The 21,770-nt window shown below is 38.1% G+C and overlaps 1 protein-coding gene across 1 annotated transcript; it reads right to left on the bottom strand.

Annotated features, from left to right (window-relative positions):
• Positions 1-238: 238 nt before the first annotated feature.
• On the bottom strand, positions 239-2,872 carry LOC136218859 (uncharacterized). The gene is made up of 3 exons (XM_066006007.1): positions 2,606-2,872; positions 2,289-2,506; positions 239-2,156 (listed from the first exon to the last, which is right to left on the bottom strand). Exons 1-3 carry the CDS (start codon positions 2,870-2,872, stop codon positions 239-241), a joined length of 2,403 nt encoding a protein of 800 aa, XP_065862079.1.
• Between the last annotated feature and the right edge of the window lie 18,898 nt (positions 2,873-21,770).

The raw sequence follows: 21,770 nt of genomic DNA, 5'->3' as shown, positions 1-21,770 counted from the left end.
AACTTTGTGCAGCTCCCAAAACTTCTATGTCGATTCGTTCGTCTTATTTCTTGGTTTTGTGGTGATAATTCGACACACATAGAGTTCGATTCATGTTTTTGTTGGATCAAGAAAGACTATTGTCAATGGCGAGAAAATCTGTCTTAAGGAAACTGACAGGCCCGTCTTAAACATTTATGGGGCCCTGTGCGAATAGAACCAAGTTGCAATACAATTTTAAGCTAATATAAAAAAAAAATTACTTAAAAAGTGCTATTCTTTTAACACTTTTTGAAGCAAAATCATCAACCAAGTCTTCATATTCTACTTTCTCCAAAAGATCATTCTCAATCGCTATCAATGTCAATCCATTAAGTCTTTCTTGTAACATTGTGGATCGCATATAGGACTTTAATAACTTCAATTTTGAAAAGCTTCTCTCTGCGGATGCAATAGTCACATGAATAGTCAACAAAATTCTATATGCGATCATTGTATTAGGAAAACAATCTAAACCTTTCAAAAATATCAAAATATCAATAGGTCTTATTATATCTCGAGGCAAAAGTTCTCTAAGTAACTTTAACTCCACAAATAATTCATTTCCATCAATATCAGACTGCTCATTAAATTTAAGTGCATTTTCCAATTGAATACAAGAAAACTTCAAACTCATATCATTCAATGATTCCAACTTGTGAGAAGTAAATAAAAAACCAAAGATACTTTCATACTCTACATATTGTTCAAACCTCCTAGTAAGAGAACTGATGGCTTGATCAACAATGTAAAGAAAGTATTTCACTCCAAATGATTCCTCTACAGAGAGGAGAGTAACTGATGAAGTAGATGGATTCTCATCAAAATGTTTTTTTCTTCGAATTTCACGCCTTTGAGGAAATATAGGTTCAATGTTCATTTCAATGGCAAGTTCTTTGGCACTATCCAAGGCATCATAAAAACCAGTTTCTCTATACCCCTCAAAAAAAGAAATCAATCCTTTTATTTTTTCAATAGCCACATCAATAAGCATATCCTTTGATTGTAAAACCTTGCTAACCAAATTAATTGCACATAATATTTTATACCAAATGATTATTGCAATTAAAAACTCAAAATCACCAAGCTCATTAGTTGCTAAAGATTTTGCTTCACTTTTTACTTTAGAATCATTATCATTATCTGCTACTTGAAGTAAAGCTTCTCGCACTTCTAACATCTGAAATCTTATAGCTTTAACACTATCAACACGACTCTCCCAACGAGTAGATGACAATGACTTTAGAGTTAATCCTTTTACATTGTATTTGAAAATTTCCCATCTCTTAGTAGAACATGCAAAAATTGTATATATGCGTTGTATAACTCCAAAAAAGTCTCTAGCTTTACCACACGTATTAGCCATATCACATAATGTCAAGTTTAGACTATGACAACCACGAGGAGTATAAAAAGCTCTAGAGTTTATGTTCAAAAGTTTCTTTTGTACTCCTTGATGTTTTCCTTTCATATTTGAACCATTATCATAACCTTGTCCTCGCACATCAAATATATCAAGATCAAGATTTTTCAATTCATTTTGTAAAATATTAAAAAGCCTTTCGCCTGTTGTATCATTCACATTCAAAAATCCTAAAAAAGATTCCTCAATCCTAATAGGATTTGAAGAGACATTCACATATCTTAATATCAAAGACATTTGCTCTTGATGGCTAACATCGGGAGTACAATCAAGTATAACTGAAAAATATTTTGCTTGTTTTATAGTTTGAATGATTTTAGATTTAACTGCAGAACCAAGCAAAAGTATTAACTCATTTTGGATGGTATGACCTAGATAATGATGATAAATATCATTATTAGAAATACGTCTCACATGTTCTTGGACAATTGGATCAAACTCTGCCAACATTTCAATTAAACCCAAAAAATTACCATTACTATTTTGGTACAATTTTCTATTGGAACCACGAAATGCTAAATTATGCTTAGCAAGAAATTTCACTATTGATATAATTCTTTGCAAGACTTTTTTCCAATGATCTTTTTCTTTATCCATTTGTATTTGAACTGTTTTATCAATAGTTTGATTCTTTTGAAATCTTAAACGTAAATCATACCAAGTTGCCATATTTTTAACATGATCCAAGTTTGTCTCGTGTTCTCTAAGTCTTAAGCTAATATGCCCCCAATCCGCAAAACCTTCATTTGTTAATTGACCTCTACCAAATCCTTTTTTAAATATTTTACAACAAAAACAAAATACTTTATTAAGCTCTTTCGAATAAACAAGTCAATCTCTATCACACGTCTCTCCATTTGATAAAATTCTAGTATATAAGTTAGAAGTAAATCGCCTAGAAAAATTATCTATAGGACCTTTCACGATGGACAAATCTCTTTTAGGGCCCTTTTGTACTAATAAATCAATCATTTTAGAATCAAGACCATCCCAAATTCTTGGATCATATATATTATCAATAGGCACATCATCAGCACAATCATTATGAATAGGCACATTATCACTCTCAATAGAAACATTATCAGCACAATCATTATGAATAAGCACATCATCAACATTATCGCTCTCAATAGGAACATCACCAGCACAATCATTATGAATAGCCACGTCATCAACATTCTCATTCTCATTAGGCACATCATGAATATTTTCCGCATTTACATTACCATTCTCAGTTTCAACAACAATATTACCATTATCAATACTTGGCACATTATCAACCATAACAATTTGGTTTTCAAGAGGAATTTGTGACTCTTTTGTAATGAATTTATCAAGAGCTCCTCTTTGTGACTCAATTAACACTTCAATTTTTTTCTTTTTCATGCGTTTTTCATATCCGGACTCATATTTTCTACCTTTAGGAGGCATAATTGAAAAAATCAAAGCTACGTCTCAAGAATTCAATAATCAATACAAAGGAAATAATAAGAATGTGCAAAATTATAAATGAAAATGCTAAGTGGATCGAAACAACCTGGAAAGACCGAAGCTTCAAAGTTTATCAATGAAATGTCATTGGCATGTCTCCATCAATTTTCTCTGAAGCAAAATTAATCTGAAAAAAGAACTAATTAATGAAGAGGTAAAACTTTAAGCAAATAATTAATTACAATTTATAAATATAAAGTTAACTAACATTTGGAATGTAATCCTTTTGGAAATGTACAAAAAAAAAAGGTAAAAAAATGAAGAGGTCTAAATGAGTTCCATAAATTATAAAATGGTTCCAGCAGCACCATTAAACTAAAAGAGAAAAGAAAATAAATAATTAGAATTAATTAATTGTTAATCAATTTCCATCACATTCCAGAGTTAATAATCTTCCCTTTTCCCCACACAATAACATCATATAGCCCAAGTGGTATTAATAATAAATGAAAAAGGAACAGATACTTACACTTCGGTAAATCAGAAACCTGCTGCGACGATGACGACCGGAACAAAAGAAGTGAAGAATGGTGAGATGCTTGAATCGATGGTTAATTGAATAGAAAATAGAAATCGATTCTCTCTCAAAAAAATTTACAATTCTGTGCACTAGAATCCTATATTGTAAAAAATCGATAATGAATCTTGTATTTCTCTAAAAAATCGGAGCAGCAGGATTTTTAGAATCCTTCCTTTCTCATGTTACCTTCCTTTAAAGGGACACAGTTACTTAGATTTTTTATATAATAAATATAATTAATATTAATTAATTGAGATATATATTGTAAAAAAAAAATTGGGCCCCTTCAAATTTGGGGCCATGTGCATCAGAACACTTTGTACACCCTTATGCTATGGGCCTGGAAACTGATCTCATCAAGCCTCATAATATTCTTCTTCCGTTCATACAATTCATCCGAAGATTTATTATATTAAGTTTATTATAATTTTATTATTTATCTTCTTCAATTTAATAGAATGATTATTCTGTTCTTGAAATTTGTTTTTCAATTAATGGTGAATTTAAAGATGCTTTTTCTCAAAATTAGTGTTGAAAAATTTATATTAAATAATAAATTTCATTGTTATTTTTTATCAACTTGAGGCTTAAATATATAATAGATAAATGGAGTTTAGAATAACTTGGAATATATCAACATATTCTATGTCATAAGATTGTTCTAACAATATATTGTAAGCTGAAAACGGACAAGTGATGAATGGGAAATTGATATTCAAAGTGAACCACGTGAAATGGTTTTGAGAATAATAATGGAAATTAAAGCTTCCTCATCCCACATGGAGGGGATGCAGCTCCAATAATGGTTTTGAGAGTTTTCACTAGTTTATAAGTAGAATGGCTTTTACAAGCCTTTAACTAATTACTAGGGGAAACACTCTCTCACATGCATGGAGGGGATGCAGCTCCAACATTGGGGCCTTTAAGCCGACCTACTTTTTCTTTGACCATTAATTTTTTATCTTGTACATACTTGAGCTGAGTTCTGTTCATACACTAAGCTGAATTATTATTTTTATTTCACAACTTAATTTTGACAGTCACCTCTGTTCATAAACAGTCGTATCTACAGCCGTGTCCGTTGGAATTCTATATGTACATAATTTGAATTGTCAATTTACACACACTGCTCTAAAAGCGAAATTTATAGATGTTGCTCTTTGAAATTATCTTGCTCCCTGCTCTGTTCGAAATACTGTTTTTTTTATTTGTCCGGTGATAACGTCTTACACATTATAAGAGTTTGCTTATGTGTCTGTTGTATCATGTGAGACAATCATCAACAGCAATTAAATCTGTGTTAAGGAGACTGTTAATAAAGGTCTCAGATTTCTATTCTTCAGTATAGTGGTTCAGGTTTTATTTTTTCATTTTGTTCTGTTGTTTGCAGTTCTAGTATTACAAACTCTTTCACTTAATTCTTGCTTCTGTAAATTTAATATTTATGTATTTGTTTGATTTGGTTAATTACAGACAACATTCTTAAAGCAAAATTTATATTGTTCTTTGTTTTCCAAAGAACACATGCAGATATATTGGATGTAACAGTTGGAACTATAGTAGAATATATAATAAAAGAAATTATTTTTGTTTATTTTTGTTTTTCCTGTTTATTTGAAACAGATTGTTGTAACGAATTTTAAAATTCCTTACATCTTGTTTACAGAAATTAATTTTGGGAATATAATTAAATGAATTATACCTGTTTATTTTTGCTTTTCATATTTGTTTGAAACAAATTGTTGTTCTTTATTCTTACTTAATCTGTTTTGAAGTTTCAGAAACAGTGGCTGAAATTAAGAATGAAGATGGATCCGGTTCTAACGTGAATCACAACACGGACACTCCACATCCTACTCGTCTAACAATATATGTGCCAACTTCTATCAGCCATAGTGAACACCCTGAAAAGTTCACTGGTGTGAATTTCAAAACGTGGCAATAGAAAATGTTGTTTTATTTAATTATGCTTAACTTGGCTAAATGCTTAAAGGATAATCCTCCGATAATCAGAGAGGATGAAGTAGATCATACTCGTGCCTTTAATGCAATGAAAGCATGGAGGCATTCTGACTTCATTTGCCGTAATTATATTCTGAAAGGCTTGACTGATGCACTAGTAGCGTTTACTAAGTCAATCAAACGACATAGGAATTATGGGAATCTTTGGACCATAAATATAAATCAAAGGATGTTGGGGCTAAAAAATTCTTAGTCAGACAATTCCTGAATTATAACATGGTAGATTCCACGAAAGTTGTAAGTCAAGTGCAAGATTTACAACTAGTTATCCATGAAATCCATGACGTACGTATATCAATTTTTGAATCGTTCCAAGTGGTAGCAATAATAGAAAAATTACCGCCTAGATGGAAGGATTTCATTACCTTAAGCATAAGCGAAAGGAAATGATAGTTAAGGAACTGATAACCCGCGAAGCCCAAAACGGGTTACATTCATTTCGCAAGCCCAGCCCATATTAAAGCCCCATGGGCTAAGATTGGACGGGACCCGAATGAAGGAAGCGGGCACAGCGAGTAAACCGCCCCGAATTCCTAGACGGAGCGTCAGGACTCCCACTCAAAACCACGTTCGTTGCCATGAAAGCCATGAAAGGGACGTGGCCTAAAAAGGGGTAACCGCCCTCAGAACGTGGCCCACTAAGGAGTAACCGCCCTCGGCGGTTACCCAAAAAACACATATAAAAGGCCTTAAGAATAAGGGGGGGAGGTACGTTCATATTTTTTCCACAAAGCTATTGCTAAATTATAGACTCATCCTTACAAAAACTGACTTGATCGTCGGAGAGTTTTCCCGGAGATCCTGTCTCCGGTTTTGTTTTGCAGGTAACTCCGGCAAAGGATATCAAAGCGGATCCAGCAAGTTATCATTGGTGCGGTGATCGTGGACCTTTTTTACCAACATTTGGTTAAAGGTACATGAAGAACATGTCAGAACCATCACGAACGACCGACGTTACCACTAGATCAACCAGTATGAACTCCAGGGGACCACGGATTGCGAATTCGCAACCTGCAAGTACACAGCCTGTGGTGCCTAGCTCATCGGGTCCTTCGGGACAATTGAGTCCGTTATTGGAGGTCCAAGTGCAAACTGAGATGGAAATGTCCAATAGTGATTTCGTACAGATGGCTGGACAAGTCTTGGCTTCGAACATGAGCCAGGCGGCTGGAGATCGAATGATTAATTTACTAACGGCCCTCGCCGAACACAATACCGCCGTGGCGGCTGCTCCTCAAGAACCTGTGGTTATCTCAACATAATCACCGACTATCCCTGTCATGTCGGCCCTCCCGCAGCCATCTCAGGCGCCAAATCAAGTGGGCCAGAGTAGTCGCACAAACCCACACAGCCACCCGAGCAACTACTCACACCCAGATCTCATTACGACGATACATCCGACCTGGCAGCCATCCCAACCGTTGCCAGGAGTGCAAGGCACTCTTCCGCTACAGCAAGTGGAACCTTTTCCTCACAGACATTCGGAGTTGATGACTCCTGGGCGAGAGCACACTTGGAACTTTGATCCTATGACGGGACAGCGGTTAGTCCCCCAACAGGCACACGTCTCAACACCGATGGGCGGATGGATGCCACCCAGAATTCACCAGCAGCGGATGGAAGAAGTCCGGCGAATACCCGATATTGACTTAGAAGATCAATTACGAAGCATGATGGAGCGAATGGGGTACTCGCCTAGGCCGAGAGCAGAGATCCAGAGCGATTCACCTTTTGCCCCTTCGTTGCGGGAATTCATTCCAGATCATAGAATCAAGGCGCCTGCCATACCAAAATACTATGGGGATCCAAATTCTGACCCTGAGGCTCATGTCAGGAACTACAGAGAGTTAATGGATGTTGCAGGGGCAAGCGAAAGCATAATTTGCAGGTTATTCTCGACAACTTTGGGCGGTGCGGCATCTGATTGGTTTCGATCTTTACCGGCAGAATCTATTCACAATTGGCAACAATATAGTCGGGATTTCTGTGCGAAGTTCGTGGGCTGTAAAGCAGCAGATGTGACAGATAGGCAGCTGAAGGAGATCAAACAGAGGAACTATAATTCCCTAAGGGAATTTGTTGTCGCCTTTAACGATATCCTGGTGCGATTGCAGAACCCAAATATCGTGAGTATTCGCAACATCATGGCGGATGGAACCACAGATTGGAGCATGCGGGAAGAAATCATCCGTAACAAACCACGCACTGTAGCCGAGCTCATGAAGATAGCAAAGGAATTCATGGAAGTGGATGATGTCAACAGGGAACATAGGGCCCAAACTCGGCGAGAAAGAGATGCCGCTAGAACCACTTCGGACAGTCGGCGTCAGACCCAGTCCAAAGGTAATCTTGTTCGAAGAGGCGATCGTCCCTTTCAAGGTGGAGGATATCACACGCCACTAAACACGACTCGCCAGGAGGTGTTACTTTGGATCGAAAAGAGCCCCCTGAAGAAGGATGTGCGGTTCCCCGAGGTAAAAGGTCGAACCAGTTTGGGGCGACATCCTAACAAATATTGCAGGTTCCACAGGTTGAATGGCCATGAAACAGATGATTGCTACGAACTGAAGAATGAAATACAAAAACTGATCGAGAGAGGCAAGCTGAGTCAATTTGTAAGAAAAGATACAGCTGATGAGAAAACAACGCTCCCGCATGAGGGAGAAACACGGCCAGAAAAGAAGCAGAAGAAAGGGGTGATAAACGTGATAGCAGGCGAAATCTACGAGCCTCCAACAAAAAGAACTCACCGTGAACGGCGAAAGAGCAATACAAATAGGGGGGATGCCCTCAATTACTCATTTGCGAGAATCACGGAGCCGCATGCGGATGCCCTGGTGATCACGATGGCCGTTGAAGGATGGGACGTCAAACGGGTCCTTATCGACATAGGCAGTTCTTGCAATGTCATTACCCGGACAGCATTCAACAAGTTGGGAATCAACGACGAGCGGGTGGAACACACCTTCATGGATGTAACTGGTTTTGGGGGTCAATCCTCCCAAACGAGTGGGCAGGTGGTGTTGGAGGCAGAAATGGGCGATAAGAATCTAAAATGGCGAGGTGATTTAGAATTCGCAATTGTTGATCTCCCACTGGCCTACAACATAATTCTGGGATGGCCATTCCTGTCGGAGACGGAGTCGCTCATCTCAATGAAGCATTTAACGTTACATTTGCCAACACACCAAGGGCGAGTCATAGTTGAAGGTGATCAACTTGTATCTCAACAGGCCTATACATTATCACTTGAACCAAAACCGGAAGAGGAGGATAAAGTCGAAGATAAGCTCCCGGCGGAAGCATTGGGAGAAACGGAACTATTCGCCATCTCGAATGACAAGAACGTGCGAATAGCGGCTGGACTCTCAGAAGAAACAAAGAAGGCCATTACCGAGGTATTGATCCAATGTGAGTCGGCATTTGCCGCCCCAAATGAAGTGTTAAAAGGGATAAGCCCAGACGTAGCAACCCATCGGTTGAATGTAGATAAAGGGGCAACCCCAGTGCGGCAAAAGAAGAGGGGACATGCTCCTGAGCGGCAAAAGGCGATTGAAAAAGCAGTGGCGGATTTGCTAAAGTCAGATGCAATTCGAGAAGTCACCTATCCGGAGTGGTTAGCCAATGTGGTACTAGTCAAAAAGCCGAATGGAACGTACAGAATGTGCGTCGACTTCAAAGACTTGAACAAGGTATGTCCGAAAGATATGTATCCACTTCCTAACATTGATTTATTGGTAGATGGAACTGCAGGATATGAAGCTTTATCATTCACCGACGTGAAATCCAGTTACCATCAGATACCCATGGAGAAGGCGGATGAAATCAAAACATCATTCATAACTCACCAGGCGACTTATTGCTTCAAGGTGATGCCCTTTGGATTGAAAAATGCGGGAGCAACATACCAGAGGATGATGAACAAGATATTTTCAGACAAATCCGGCGAGAACTTCTCGATCTATGTTGATGACATGATCATCAAAAGCAAGAAAATGCAAGACCACCCGCAGGATATCAAAGAAATCCTAGAAGTGTTGATCAAATATGGCCTCAAATTGAACCCAGAGAAATGCACATTCGGAGCAAGAGCGGGAAAGTTCCTGGGTTTCATTGTTAGCGGCAAAGGGGTTGAGGCGAATCCTGAGAAGGTTAAAGCAGTAATGGAGATGAAGACGCCGAGGACCATAAGGGAAGTACAGAGACTGAATGGGCGGTTGGTGGCATTAGGGCGATTCATATCATGCTCAGCTAGGCGATGTCTACCTTTCTACAACGCCATCAAAAAATCCAAGTCCTTTGAATGGACGCCGGATTGTCAAGAAGCATTTGAGGGGATAAAGCGATTACTATGTTATCCGCCCTTAATGAGCAGGCCGGAAGACGGAGAAGATTTGTTTCTTTATGTATCCGTCACCAGCATGTCGATATGCACTGTGATGGTGCGAGAAGAAGAAGGGCAACAATATCCAGTGTACTACGTGAGCAAAGTCCTGAAGGATGCAGAACTCCGGTATTCGAGGTTGGACAAAATGGCCCTCGCAGTGATAACCACGACGGCTAGATTGAAACCATACTTTCAGGCGCATACTATCATTGTGAGAACTGGCATCCCAATGCGAAAGGTACTGCAGAAACCTGACGCATCCGGCCGGTTGATGGAATGGTCAATTCGCCTGGGCGAATTCGATATCCGCTATGAAGGAAGACCAGCGCTAAAGAGCCAAGTGCTCGCTGACTTCGTGAACGAATTCACTTGGGATGATGATGAATGTCCAAAGGCATAAAAAGAAGAGTGGAGCATGTACACAGATGGGGCCTTATCTGCAGACGGAGCTGGGCTAGGAGTCGTCATCAAGGGCCCGGAGGTTATTCGCATGTGCTATGCAGCAAAATTAACTTTCAAAACTACCAATAATGCCGCAGAGTATGAAGCAATGATATGCGGATTGAAGTTGCTCAATGAACTCACCCCAGAAAGAGTGGTAATCTACAGCGATTCCAAACTCATGATAAACCAGATCACAAAAAATTATCTGGTGAAACAGGAGGAGCTCGTAAAATACCATCAGGTAGTCGGCCGATTGACACAAGAGTTAACGCACAAGGGAGTCGTTTGGGAGATGGTGCATGTTCCACGAGGCCAAAATGAAAAAGCTGACGAATTGGCAAAAACAGCGGCAAGTAGAGAACCATGGAGTCAAAAAGCATGCAGCTTGGAAATAAAATCGGCACCAGCATTCGAGGTTGATCAGATTATGATCATCGAGGAACTGGAAGACGATGAAGATTGGCGGATACCAATCCGTCAGTATCTGGAGCAGGGAATTTGCCGGTTGACAAGAGCTTAGCCAGAAAAATAATTGAGCAGTCGGCACGATACTCAATGCGGGATGGAACTTTGTATCGGAGATCATACACATGTCCATGGTTGAAATGCATTAGTCGCAATGAAGGAGACTATGTGCTGCGAGAGCTACACGAAGGAATTTGTGGCAAAAAAACAGGTTGGGCGGATGCGATACCCCATATGTTGTGGGCATACAGAACCTCTGTAAAGGCAGCAACAGGCGAAACACCTTTCTCGCTAGTTTATGGAGCCGAAGCAGTCCTACCTGTTGAAATCAAGTCGCCCACAGATCGGACAATTTATTATTGCGACACACAAAATCCTATCAACATCAGAGATGCTTTGGATTCTGTGGAGGAACGAAGAGAAAAAGCTTACATGCGAATGGCAATGTACCGCAATAGAATCAAGAAATACCACGACAGAAGAATGCGAGAAGTAATAATCAACGAAAACGACTTGGTCTTGAAAAAAGCGGATAAAATACAATCCAGAGATGGCAAAGGCAAGCTGGGCGTCAACTGGATCGGACCATACAAAGTATCCAAGAAGCTGGGACCAGCCACTTTTGAAATAGAAGAAATGAGCGGAAAGAAGCTCCCGCGCACCTAGAATCTAGAGAATCTACGCCTATATAGAAAGGCCGAGTAGTTCGAGGAAATGACGAGTACTCTTTTTCCTTTTATGAGTTTTTCCCACTGGGTTTTCTGATAAAAGGTTTTAATGAGGCTTCGATCCCGCACAATTGGTGTACATATGTAATAAACTTTTTCTCGTCATCAATAAAAGTTATTACATTCACTCAGTATGTTACAACAAAATGCGGATTCTTTCCAAAAACACACAAATGTGTTGCCTGTTAAAGAAAGGGATGCTTGATTACGCATCACTCGCAAAAAACCTTAGGGTTAAAATAAAAAACACATAAATGTGTTGCCTGTTAAAGAAAGGCGGATGCATGATTACGCATCACTCGCAAAAAACCTTAGGGTTAAAATAAAAAACACATAAATGTGTTGCCTGTTAAAGAAAGGCGGATGCATGATTACGCATCACTCGCAAAACCTTATGATCAAAACTTATGATTATTTTCGAAAGAAGAATTATAAGTTAAGGCATAAAATTAAGCGAATAAACGAGTACTCAAAATTGCAAAAAGGGTCTGGCCACCCTAGCTATGAAGAAACACAAATATGGAGTGGGCAAAAGGACAAAGGGCACATATAAAGGGCAAAAAAGTGACAATCACACACATATGAAAAACAACAACCGAAAGAAAATATATATATCAGAGCGGTTTGTTACATGGTTTTTACATACAAAAGTCCAAATAAAAGTTAAGCTATGCTACAACTTCCTCTCCTTCGCTCCTAATGCCCTCCCGGACTTCGGCGACTCCCTCATCTCCTCCGGTAGGAGGATCCACTTCAAGCGAATCCTCAACCCTTGAATCGGTAACCGCTTCAGTAACCTCTTCGGCGAGAGGTACCTCTTGCACAGTTTGAGAAACGGCTTGGGGTGCCTCTCCTTCCGCGGGCTGAATAGGGATCTCGCAGCTAATCGGAGGATCCTGAAGACTCTTCCAATCTAAGAAGAGTACCTCATCCATATCAGCATCCTCGGCTTCCAGCTTATCCCACTCCCCAGTTAAATCCTTTTCAGGGATGGGAACTTTGGGGCGGTTAAGTACTAGACCCTGATGCCCGTGCTCGTAAGCGGCATGAATCCGCTCCTCATACCAGTAGATGCGGGCGCCATCTTCAGCCAAAATCTCCTCAACCCTCTTCTTTTGGGCCTCCTTGAAAGCAGCTAGGTCGTCGAGGGCTTTTTGCAGTTCATCGGACTTGGCCTGAAGGGATTTAAGGGCCTCCTCCTTCTCGCCCATGGCCTTCTGACAGGTGCCCTCTAGGACCTTCACCTTCCCTTGGACATCATCATAAAGCGACTTCTGAGTCGCCAATTTCGTACCAAGACTTTCCAACTCCTTGGCTCGCTCTGCATCCCTTCGGAGAATGCCCTCAGCGAAATTGATAATCTGCATATAACACGTCTCACAAATAAAAATGGGCGAATAGAAATATGCGGTTACAATGAACATAAGATATTTGAAAGCGAAGGACAAAGCAATAATATACCTCTACAGAGCGCTTCTCGATCCCTTCCACAGCAGTAGGGAGTGGTACTTGCTCGCGCACACGGGAGGCGGAGGGAAGTCGCCCGAGGACATTGCATATGGAAGATACAATATCCTTGCAAGAGAAGTTCACGGCCAGGCCGAAAGTCCTAGTCCACCATCCGCTAATATCGGGGATTGGCTGCAAAAGCATAAAGAAAAATATCAAGGGAATGGCAGATAACTCATGAGGAAAAAGTAGCAATACGAGAGGGAGTAGATCAAGATACCTCGTGAATAGGGGTACTGCTCTTTCCTTTAGACGAGGCGGATACAGGTGCACCGCCAACAGTAAGGGACACAGAAGTGTTCTTCTTTTTTGAACGAGAAGACTCTGTATCCGCACTTATCTTCCGCTTCCTGGTTAAAGGAAGATCCTCGGAAGCAGAAGCCAGACCTTGTGAAGCGGAAGCCCTAACAGGGGAAGCCGCCCCAATAGAAGAAGTCGTCCCTCCAGAAGGATCCGCCCCTACAACGGAAGCGGTTTCCGTCATCCGCTTCTTTCTTCTCGCCAGGGCTTTGGCCTCCCGATCTGCAGCGATTTGAGATAAAGGATCACCCCTGCAAAGGGTTAAAAGAAACCATCAACTCGGAAATAAAAAGTACCTTGCACAAAAATGCGGTAAGGAATATAGACAACGCGATCCCCCTCGCGGTACGCAATCGCTACTCGGCTCCTTAGCATATGAAAGGCCTGATCGTATATCCATATAAAAGGAGGAGTGCTCTTCAGGAACTTGATAACGGCGGATTCTTCCTTGCTGGGATACCCGAAGTTCAAACTCTTTACGTTGGGTCGGCTCCAACAACGAAGGAAGTTCAGGTTTTCCTCATTAAACTTGATAAAAAAAGTAAGATCGATCCCACTCGCGGATCTTGTTCAGCTTCTCGTCAAAACCATAGTATCCGCTCTGGCGGATGAAAGTGAAATACCCCGCCGAGCTTTTGAAATGGTGGAGCTTGGAGAAGATCTTGAGCGAAAAAGGAACCTCCAAACAATCCGCCAAAAATTTGTCCAGAGTCAAATCGGCCCAGCCGTTAGGATGCAGTTGCCCGGACGCGATTCCATAACCGCCTAAGACGGAAGCAATCTCATCCGCCAGCGGATAAGTGAAGCCGCAGATAATCTGGGCCACGAAAACAGTGAAGTACCCCTTTGGGTAATCGCCCGGCCCCCTATCCTCTCCAGGAATGATCGTCTCGAGACCTCGGAGCCAGGGATAATGCTCCCGCAAATCATCGATTGTCTCTTGACAAACCAGACTTCCCGACCTGTCCTTCTTTGGTAACAAACGAGGGGTTGGGACAGGTGGCGGAATCAACTTTTTGGGGTCAAAACCTAAACCCTCGTCGGTTGTATTCGCCAAATGAAGGAAGTCGGCGGGATGAGAATTACACCCAGGAGAGCTGGTTGAAGCTTCCTCAACCATCTCTTCGACCTCGTCAGAGACCTCGCGGACATAATCGTCGTCAAACGGCGCAAAGTCGAGGTCTGACATGATCGATAAAAGGAAAACAGAAGCAAAAAGCTGAACAAGGAACAAGTGTGAAAAGAAAAACTTACATGAAAAAGACAACACAGTGAAGTGACGGGATTAAGAGGTCAACGCCGGAAAAGAAGTAACGGAATTAAAAGGTCGACGCCGGAGAAAACGAAAGAGGGGAAATGCACAAATTCAAAACTTTGAAATAATCGGACAAAGACGAAGCGTCCCCTATAAAAAGACCCTAAAAGGGCTCTTGCTAGACCAAGGGGGAGGCATATGATAATCCGCGAAGCCCAAAACGGGTTACATTCATTTCGCAAGCCCAGCCCATATTAAAGCCCCATGGGCTAAGATTGGACGGGACCCGAATGAAGGAAGCGGGCACAGCGAGTAAACCGCCCCGAATTCCTAGACGGAGCGTCAGGACTCCCACTCAAAACCACGTTCGTTGCCATGAAAGCCATGAAAGGGACGTGGCCTAAAAAGGGGTAACCGCCCTCAGAACGTGGCCCACTAAGGAGTAACCGCCCTCGACGGTTACCCAAAAAACACCTATAAAATGCCTTAAGAATAAGGGGGGAGGTACGTTCATATTTTTTCCATAAAGCTATTGCTAAATTATAGACTCATCCTTACAAAAACTGACTTGATCGTCGGAGAGTTTTCCCGGAGATCCTGTCTCCGGTTTTGTTTTGCAGGTAACTCCGGCAAAGGATATCAAAGCGGATCCAGCAAGTTATCAGGAACTTATTGTCTAGCTCCAAATTAAGAAGGATAATAGAGGCGCGAAGAAAAAAGTCTGTAATGTTGCTAGTCAGTCTGTGGCTAGGGCTAATATGGTGGAGACTAATAAAAACTCCAAGAAAGACAAAGGCAATAAACCAAAATTGGGTCCCAAAGGTGGCATATCCAATCCAATAATATTAAATTCAACGGGAAATGGTACAATTGTGATAAAATGGGACACAAGTCACCTTCCATCATGCTGTCAAATAAGGTTAGGCCAAATGAAACAAATGTTATGAAAACCATTGTACTAGATGTATCTGACATTGATCTATATGATGTGGTGTCGGAGGTCAACATGGTTGATTCAAACCCAATGGAATGGTGGCTAGATATTAGTGTCAAACATCATGCTTATTGTGATAAGGAGTCCTTTGTTAAACTGACTCGTAAGACTGAACAGGAACTCTTTATGGGTAATTCTGCTACCTCTAAGATTAAAGGGATCGAGACTGTGATTCTAAAGATGACTTCTGGGAAGGAAATAAAGCTCCATAATTTCTTATATGTGCCACACATTCGGAAGAACTTTGTTTCAGGAAGCCTCTTTAGTGCACATGCATTTATGATGGTCTTTGAAGCCGAAAAGTTTGCTTTGACCAAAGGGGGGATATATGTGGGAAAGGGGTATATATCAAATAGAATGTGGAAATTCAATGCAATCTTCTGTTTATGTCATCGAGTCATTTAATCATAGACTTGGACATGTTAATTATGATACGATGTGTAGATTAATTAATTTATATCATATCCCTTCATTCCAAATCGATTATAACAATACATGTGAAATTTGTGTTGAGTCAAAATTAACAAGGTCTTTGTTCCATTTAGTGGAAAGAAAAATAGAACCGCTTGATCTGATACATAGTGACGTTTGTGACTTAAAATTTATTCAAACAAGATGAGGTAATAAATACTTGATTACTTTCATTGATGACAGTACCAAATATGCTATATATATTTAAAAGCAAATACGAGGCTATAGAGAAAACTATCTTCTATAAACATTAAGTAGCAAACCAACTTAATAAAAAGGTTAAAATGGTTAGAAGCGATTGTGGTGGTGAATATGTTGAACTATTTGGCGATTTTTGCTCCCAACATGGAATTATTCACGAAATAACACCACTGTACTTTCCTCAGTTTAATGGAGTGGCATATCGTAAAAATCGTACCTTAAAGGAGATGATGAATGCAATGTTGAATAGTTCTGGGTTGCCATAGAACATATGGGGGGGTAAGTTTTATTATCAGCTAATCACCTTGTAAATAAAGTGCCCTGCCAGAAATTATACAAGACACCACATGAATTATGGAAATGAAGAAAACCTTCTTATAATTACTTGAAAGTGTGGGGGTGTCTTGCTAAAGTAATGGCTCCATTGCCAAAAAGAGTGAAAATAGGTACGAAGACAATGGATTGTATTTTCATTGGTTATGCTCTTCATAGTAATGTATATAGATTTCTTGTGCATGAATCTAAAAATCCTTAGATTCATAAGAACGCCATCATAGAATCAAAGAATGCATCATTCTCTGAAAATGTGTTTCCTTGTAAGGAAATAGAGGATGGTTCAAGACCCAAATGGACTTTAGAAATTATTCATGATAACAGTCAGATCCCTCAACAAGAAACTAATGCTAAAGTTGAGGAAGAGGCTAAGCTTAGAAATAGTAAGAAATCTAGGGTAGAAAAATCATTTGATCACTTATATGGTAGAGGCGGAGTCGCATGCCTACAAAACAATTGTAAGTTCCATAGAAAGCCATTTATAGAAAGAGGCTATAAAAAGTGAAAATGACTCCATCTTGCAAAACCATACATGGGAATTAGTGGATCTCCCTCCGGGAACGAAACCACTAAGTTCTGGAATAATTGATAAGTATAAGGTCAAATTGGTTATAAAAGGGTATAGACAAAAAGAAGGCATTTGACTATTTTGACACACACTCTCCGATGTCCAAGATAACGTCTATTAGGATGATAATTTCAATCACCGCTTTGCAGAATCTTAAAGTACATCAGACGGATGTTATGACAACTTTTTTGAATGGATATTTGGATGAAGAGATCTGCATAGAATGTGACGTCCGTGTCTAAAATTTCTAATCTTTATTTTTTTTTTGAAATAGATTATAATATATATCTTTTAAAGTGTTAATTAATCATGAATTTAAGTATATTATTAGGCTTAATTTAATGTTTTTAAATGTAAATTAAAAGTTTTGATTAAGTTTTATAAAAAATTATAAATTAAGAGGACCAAAATCAATATTTTTTTCAATTACAAACTATATACATTAATGGTATAACTTATATTTTTGCAATTAAATATCATATTATTTTATTAAAAAACTAAGAAAAACGATGGCATCTTTTCTTAAAAAGGTAAAATACATGTTAGAATTCAAAGTACTTATTGAAAGAATAAAAAAGACATATGTTAAATAACTAATTTATGTTGTATACATACATAACACCTTTAATGTAGTATTTTTTTTTTACTTTTAATAATATAAATAGATGAGAATAAAAGAAGAGAATGGATATCACGAAGGGAAAAAGAATGTGATTATCAAATTAAAGGAAAAACTTTAGTCTTCTAAAGGGTAAAAAGAATAATGATTTATGTTCTTGTCAAATTAGTTGGGTAGAGGTGCAATAGTTGGTGTACTATGTCAAACTCTCCAAATAGCCTACGATATGTAATATTTAATATTATTTTCTCTTTAATAGGTTTCTAGTTAGACAATCACAAATTAGAATAGATAGTCATTTGAAGGTTTCGGCCACGGAATGAATTGACACTGGTAAATTATTAAATTCTCATAGTCTAAATTTTTTATATATTGAAAAATAATAATAATACAAAAAATTAAAAATAAAATTAGTAATAATAGACTCCTAGCAGTATCACGAGTCTAACAATATATTCGGTCTGAATTATCTATATCGGTTCAGTGTTATACATTATTATTCTGTTGACAAACAAAAATAGTCTGATAAGAATATTTAACTTTAAACAATATTAAATTTTATCGATACAATATTTTGGGCAATTTAATTCTTAGAGTTAGATTAAATTACGAATCAGTGATTTTATATGGATTTTTAACAATTTTAGTTATATTAAAAGAATATTTGATTTTAAATGATTTTGTTTAACTACTAAGTTATACTAAATTGATAAAATTATACGAAAACTACTAAGTCATTTTTGTGTGTTTTCAAGCATTTTCACAAGGGTTTGTCACAAATAATCTAAGTTGAGGCTTAAGACGAGAACTCGGAAGTGAACCAGAGCCATTTTGGTTTTGGAACAGCTTATCTCATCGAGATGCATCCCGACCTCATCGAGATGGGAATTAAGTGAAGTTTATTCAATTAGGTCCCTGCATCTTGTCAAGGTGTAAAAGCATCTCATCAAGATGGCTAATGAAAGTGCAAAGTCCCTTGTTCACATTGTTGGCAAATTTGACACATTTTCGTACTTTAACCGTAACTCTCTGATACGAACTCGGATTGAGGTGATTCAAAATGCTGTGAAAAGATAATAGATAGATGAACAAATTACTAATAAGAATCATTTCTAAATTCGAACTGTAACAAGATCAAAATATTGTCACAAGTTGATGTATTTGTTAAAGCCTAATATTGCTTTCCCACTTTCACACATTTTCAACTCCTACGTTGTCAAAGCATGGTGCCACCCTTTTTAAAGCTCAATTTTGAAGATTAGGGGGTTAGGGGACATAAGAAGACTTGGTTTTTGGGAGCATATGTGGTTTTTTACTATAAAAGGAGACATTGGGAGCCATTTGAAGACACACCAAGCTTAGGCTTAATTCTTTTCCCTCTTTATGTTAGTTTGTTGATTCTTATCTTCAAGAATAACTTGTAATTGCTGTTGTAATTGTTGTTGTTGGTCTAAGTTGTTGGTTGTGCAAAAGTTCATCCAATAAAAGTAAGTTTCAAGTCACCAAGGAAGTCCGTTTGACAATCGTCATTACGGTTTCCATCTAAACTTTAATCTCTTTTATTAATATGAATTCCATTATCTATCTTTCTGAGGTGAGTTTTAATCTAATCATGGGCTAAACCCCCCTTAGGGCTTGTTTGGATGGGGATTAATTAAAATAAGGTAGGGTAAGGTAAGGTAAATGAGGTTTATAAAATAACTTATTGTGTTTGGATGGAAGGTAAGGTAAGTGATGGTTAAATAATGTAATTGTGTTTAGTTTGAAGGTAAAGTAAGGTAAAGTTATATACCAAATTACTCTTATATCCATACTCTTTTAAACTAGGTAAAAAGTACCAAAATAGGCTTATTGTTTTTGGAGAAACATCAATTTAGGCTTAACGTGCAAAATAACACCAATATAGATTTAACGTTTAAAAAAATGTATCAATTTAGGCATTGATAACGGATTGGACACGTCATTCCTATTACTTCGTTAAGTTCTGATTTCTTTTTCTACGTACAATTGACAGAATTTAATGGAATAATATTAATGACGTGTCTTGTTCTGTTACTAAGACTCAAATTAGTACCTTTTTAAACGTTAATTAATTAGTTTTGAAATTAAACATCAACCTTAATTTAGTTTTTTTTAATGAAATTAAGCATCAACCTAATTTAGTTTAAAAAAAATGAAACATCAACCTTAATGGAATCTATGGAATTTAGTTTTTTTTTTCTTTTTATTGAGGTGCAGATACATGAGATTTTTTTTATTACAACTGGGAAAAAAAGGGCAGCAAAAACAAAAAAGAAGAAAAATTTCATATACAGCAAACATAATTAGCCTTTCCACAGATGAAACATAGGTAACTTTGTAAAAGAAAATACTTAACCATGCTTCGCCCCCAAATTAGGGTGTAAAGAAAACAAAGGAATATTTACCCTCACATATCCTCGCCTACCTTACTCTTCAATTTACCCTCAAAACAAACAAGGTAATCTTAATACACTTACTTTATAACCTCCATCCAAACAGGCACTTAACTAAGGCTAAAAGCGGATCTTAATCTTAATTATGTGGTAATCACATTTAACCTAATTAAGTCATGTTTATCCTTTTAAGAACTAACTTATGATTCTTAATGCTTGTTGGAGATGGACCAAATCCCAACTCGAATATAATTCATTGTTTATATTGACCGTGATTAAATTGATTAATAGAAACTCATAAGTTGGAACTAATGACCATTTAGTGTGGCTTATTGATTTTTCAAGGTTTTTCATGAATCTTATTACTATCTTAGATGTATTACTTTAGCCCGACCAAAGTGAGGTAATAAATTGAAGGTTTGGAACTAAGAAAACTTAATGCTTCTTTGGATTAATTACTTTAGCCAATCCAAGGTACAGTAATTAATCGAAAGTTCAGAACTAATAACTCGAGATGTTTTCTTGAATCTTAAGTAATTACTTTAGCCGAACCAAAGTAAAGTTGTTTAAAAAGGTTTAGATTAATAAAACTTAATGTTTCTCTAGATTAATTACTTTAGACGGACCAAATTAAAGTAATTAATCAAAGCTTTAGAACCAAGGGTAAACTACACCAATGGTACCCGAACTTTACATAGTTTACACTTTGGTACCTAGATTACATTTTGTCCCAAAAATATACCTAAAGTAACGATGACCGGACAATTTAGTATATTTTTACCGGTTATGACCGGTCAACGCGAGTTTCATGAGTTAATTACATTAATGGTACCCAAACTTTACCATAATTCACACTTCGGTACCTGGATTTTATTTTATCCTAAAAACATAACACAAGTAAAGGTCACTGAAAGGTTTAGTTCATTTGATCGGTTAGTGACCGGGTAACATGAACTAAACATTGGGACTCACCATACACTCAATTAACATAAAATTATAATATTGTCAAATGACAATATTATAATTTTATGTTAATTGAGTGTATGATTGGTCTCAATTTTTAATTTAAAATGGTTAAACTCGGGTTGATCGATCACTACTAAAATATTGAGTCATCTTTACTTGAAGTGTATTTTTTGGACAAAATGAAATCTAGGTACCAAAATGTGAATTCATGTAAAGTTCAGGTACCATCAGTGTAATTTACTCGTCAAAATCACATTGACCAGCCATTAACCGGTAAAATATACTTAATTGTCCGATCATCGTTACTTCGGGTATATTTTTGAGACAAAATGTAATTTAGGTACCAAAGTGTGAATTAGGGTAAAGTTCATGTACCATTGGTGTAATTTACTCTTAGAACCAATAACTCGAGGATCTATTAGTTAATGAGAAAAATTGTCATCTTAAAAATAAAACAACTTAAAAAAGGTTAAGTGAAACTAAAAGCCTTAGTTTCTTCCATATTTTTAGGGAGCAAAACCGCGTGGCGGATCGCTTAGCAGCTGCTGGGCATGGGAGAATGTTAGGTGTTTCTACCCTATTTGTTCCTCCTTCTTTTCTTTTGCCTTCTCTCCTAGAGGATAGGATTGGAGTCAGCCTTCC

Source organism: Euphorbia lathyris, chromosome 1, assembly GCF_963576675.1.
Source record: "Euphorbia lathyris chromosome 1, ddEupLath1.1, whole genome shotgun sequence".
Classification (NCBI taxonomy): domain Eukaryota; kingdom Viridiplantae; phylum Streptophyta; class Magnoliopsida; order Malpighiales; family Euphorbiaceae; genus Euphorbia; species Euphorbia lathyris.
This window is presented reverse-complemented; position numbering and strand designations above follow the sequence as displayed.

What these genes read in the sequence shown, in the direction of transcription:
- LOC136218859 (XM_066006007.1), bottom strand. Translation starts at nt 2,872, where the DNA reads ATGCCTCCTAAAGGTAGAAAATATGAGTCCGGATATGAAAAACGCATG. An exon ending in ATGAGAATGTTGATGACGTG is followed by an intron (nt 2,507 to 2,605) that starts GCTATTCATAAT and finishes GTTTCTATTGAG; the next exon opens with AGTGATAATGTGCCTATTCA. An exon ending in ATTTTATCAAATGGAGAGAC is followed by an intron (nt 2,157 to 2,288) that starts GTGTGATAGAGA and finishes GGGGCATATTAG; the next exon opens with CTTAAGACTTAGAGAACACG.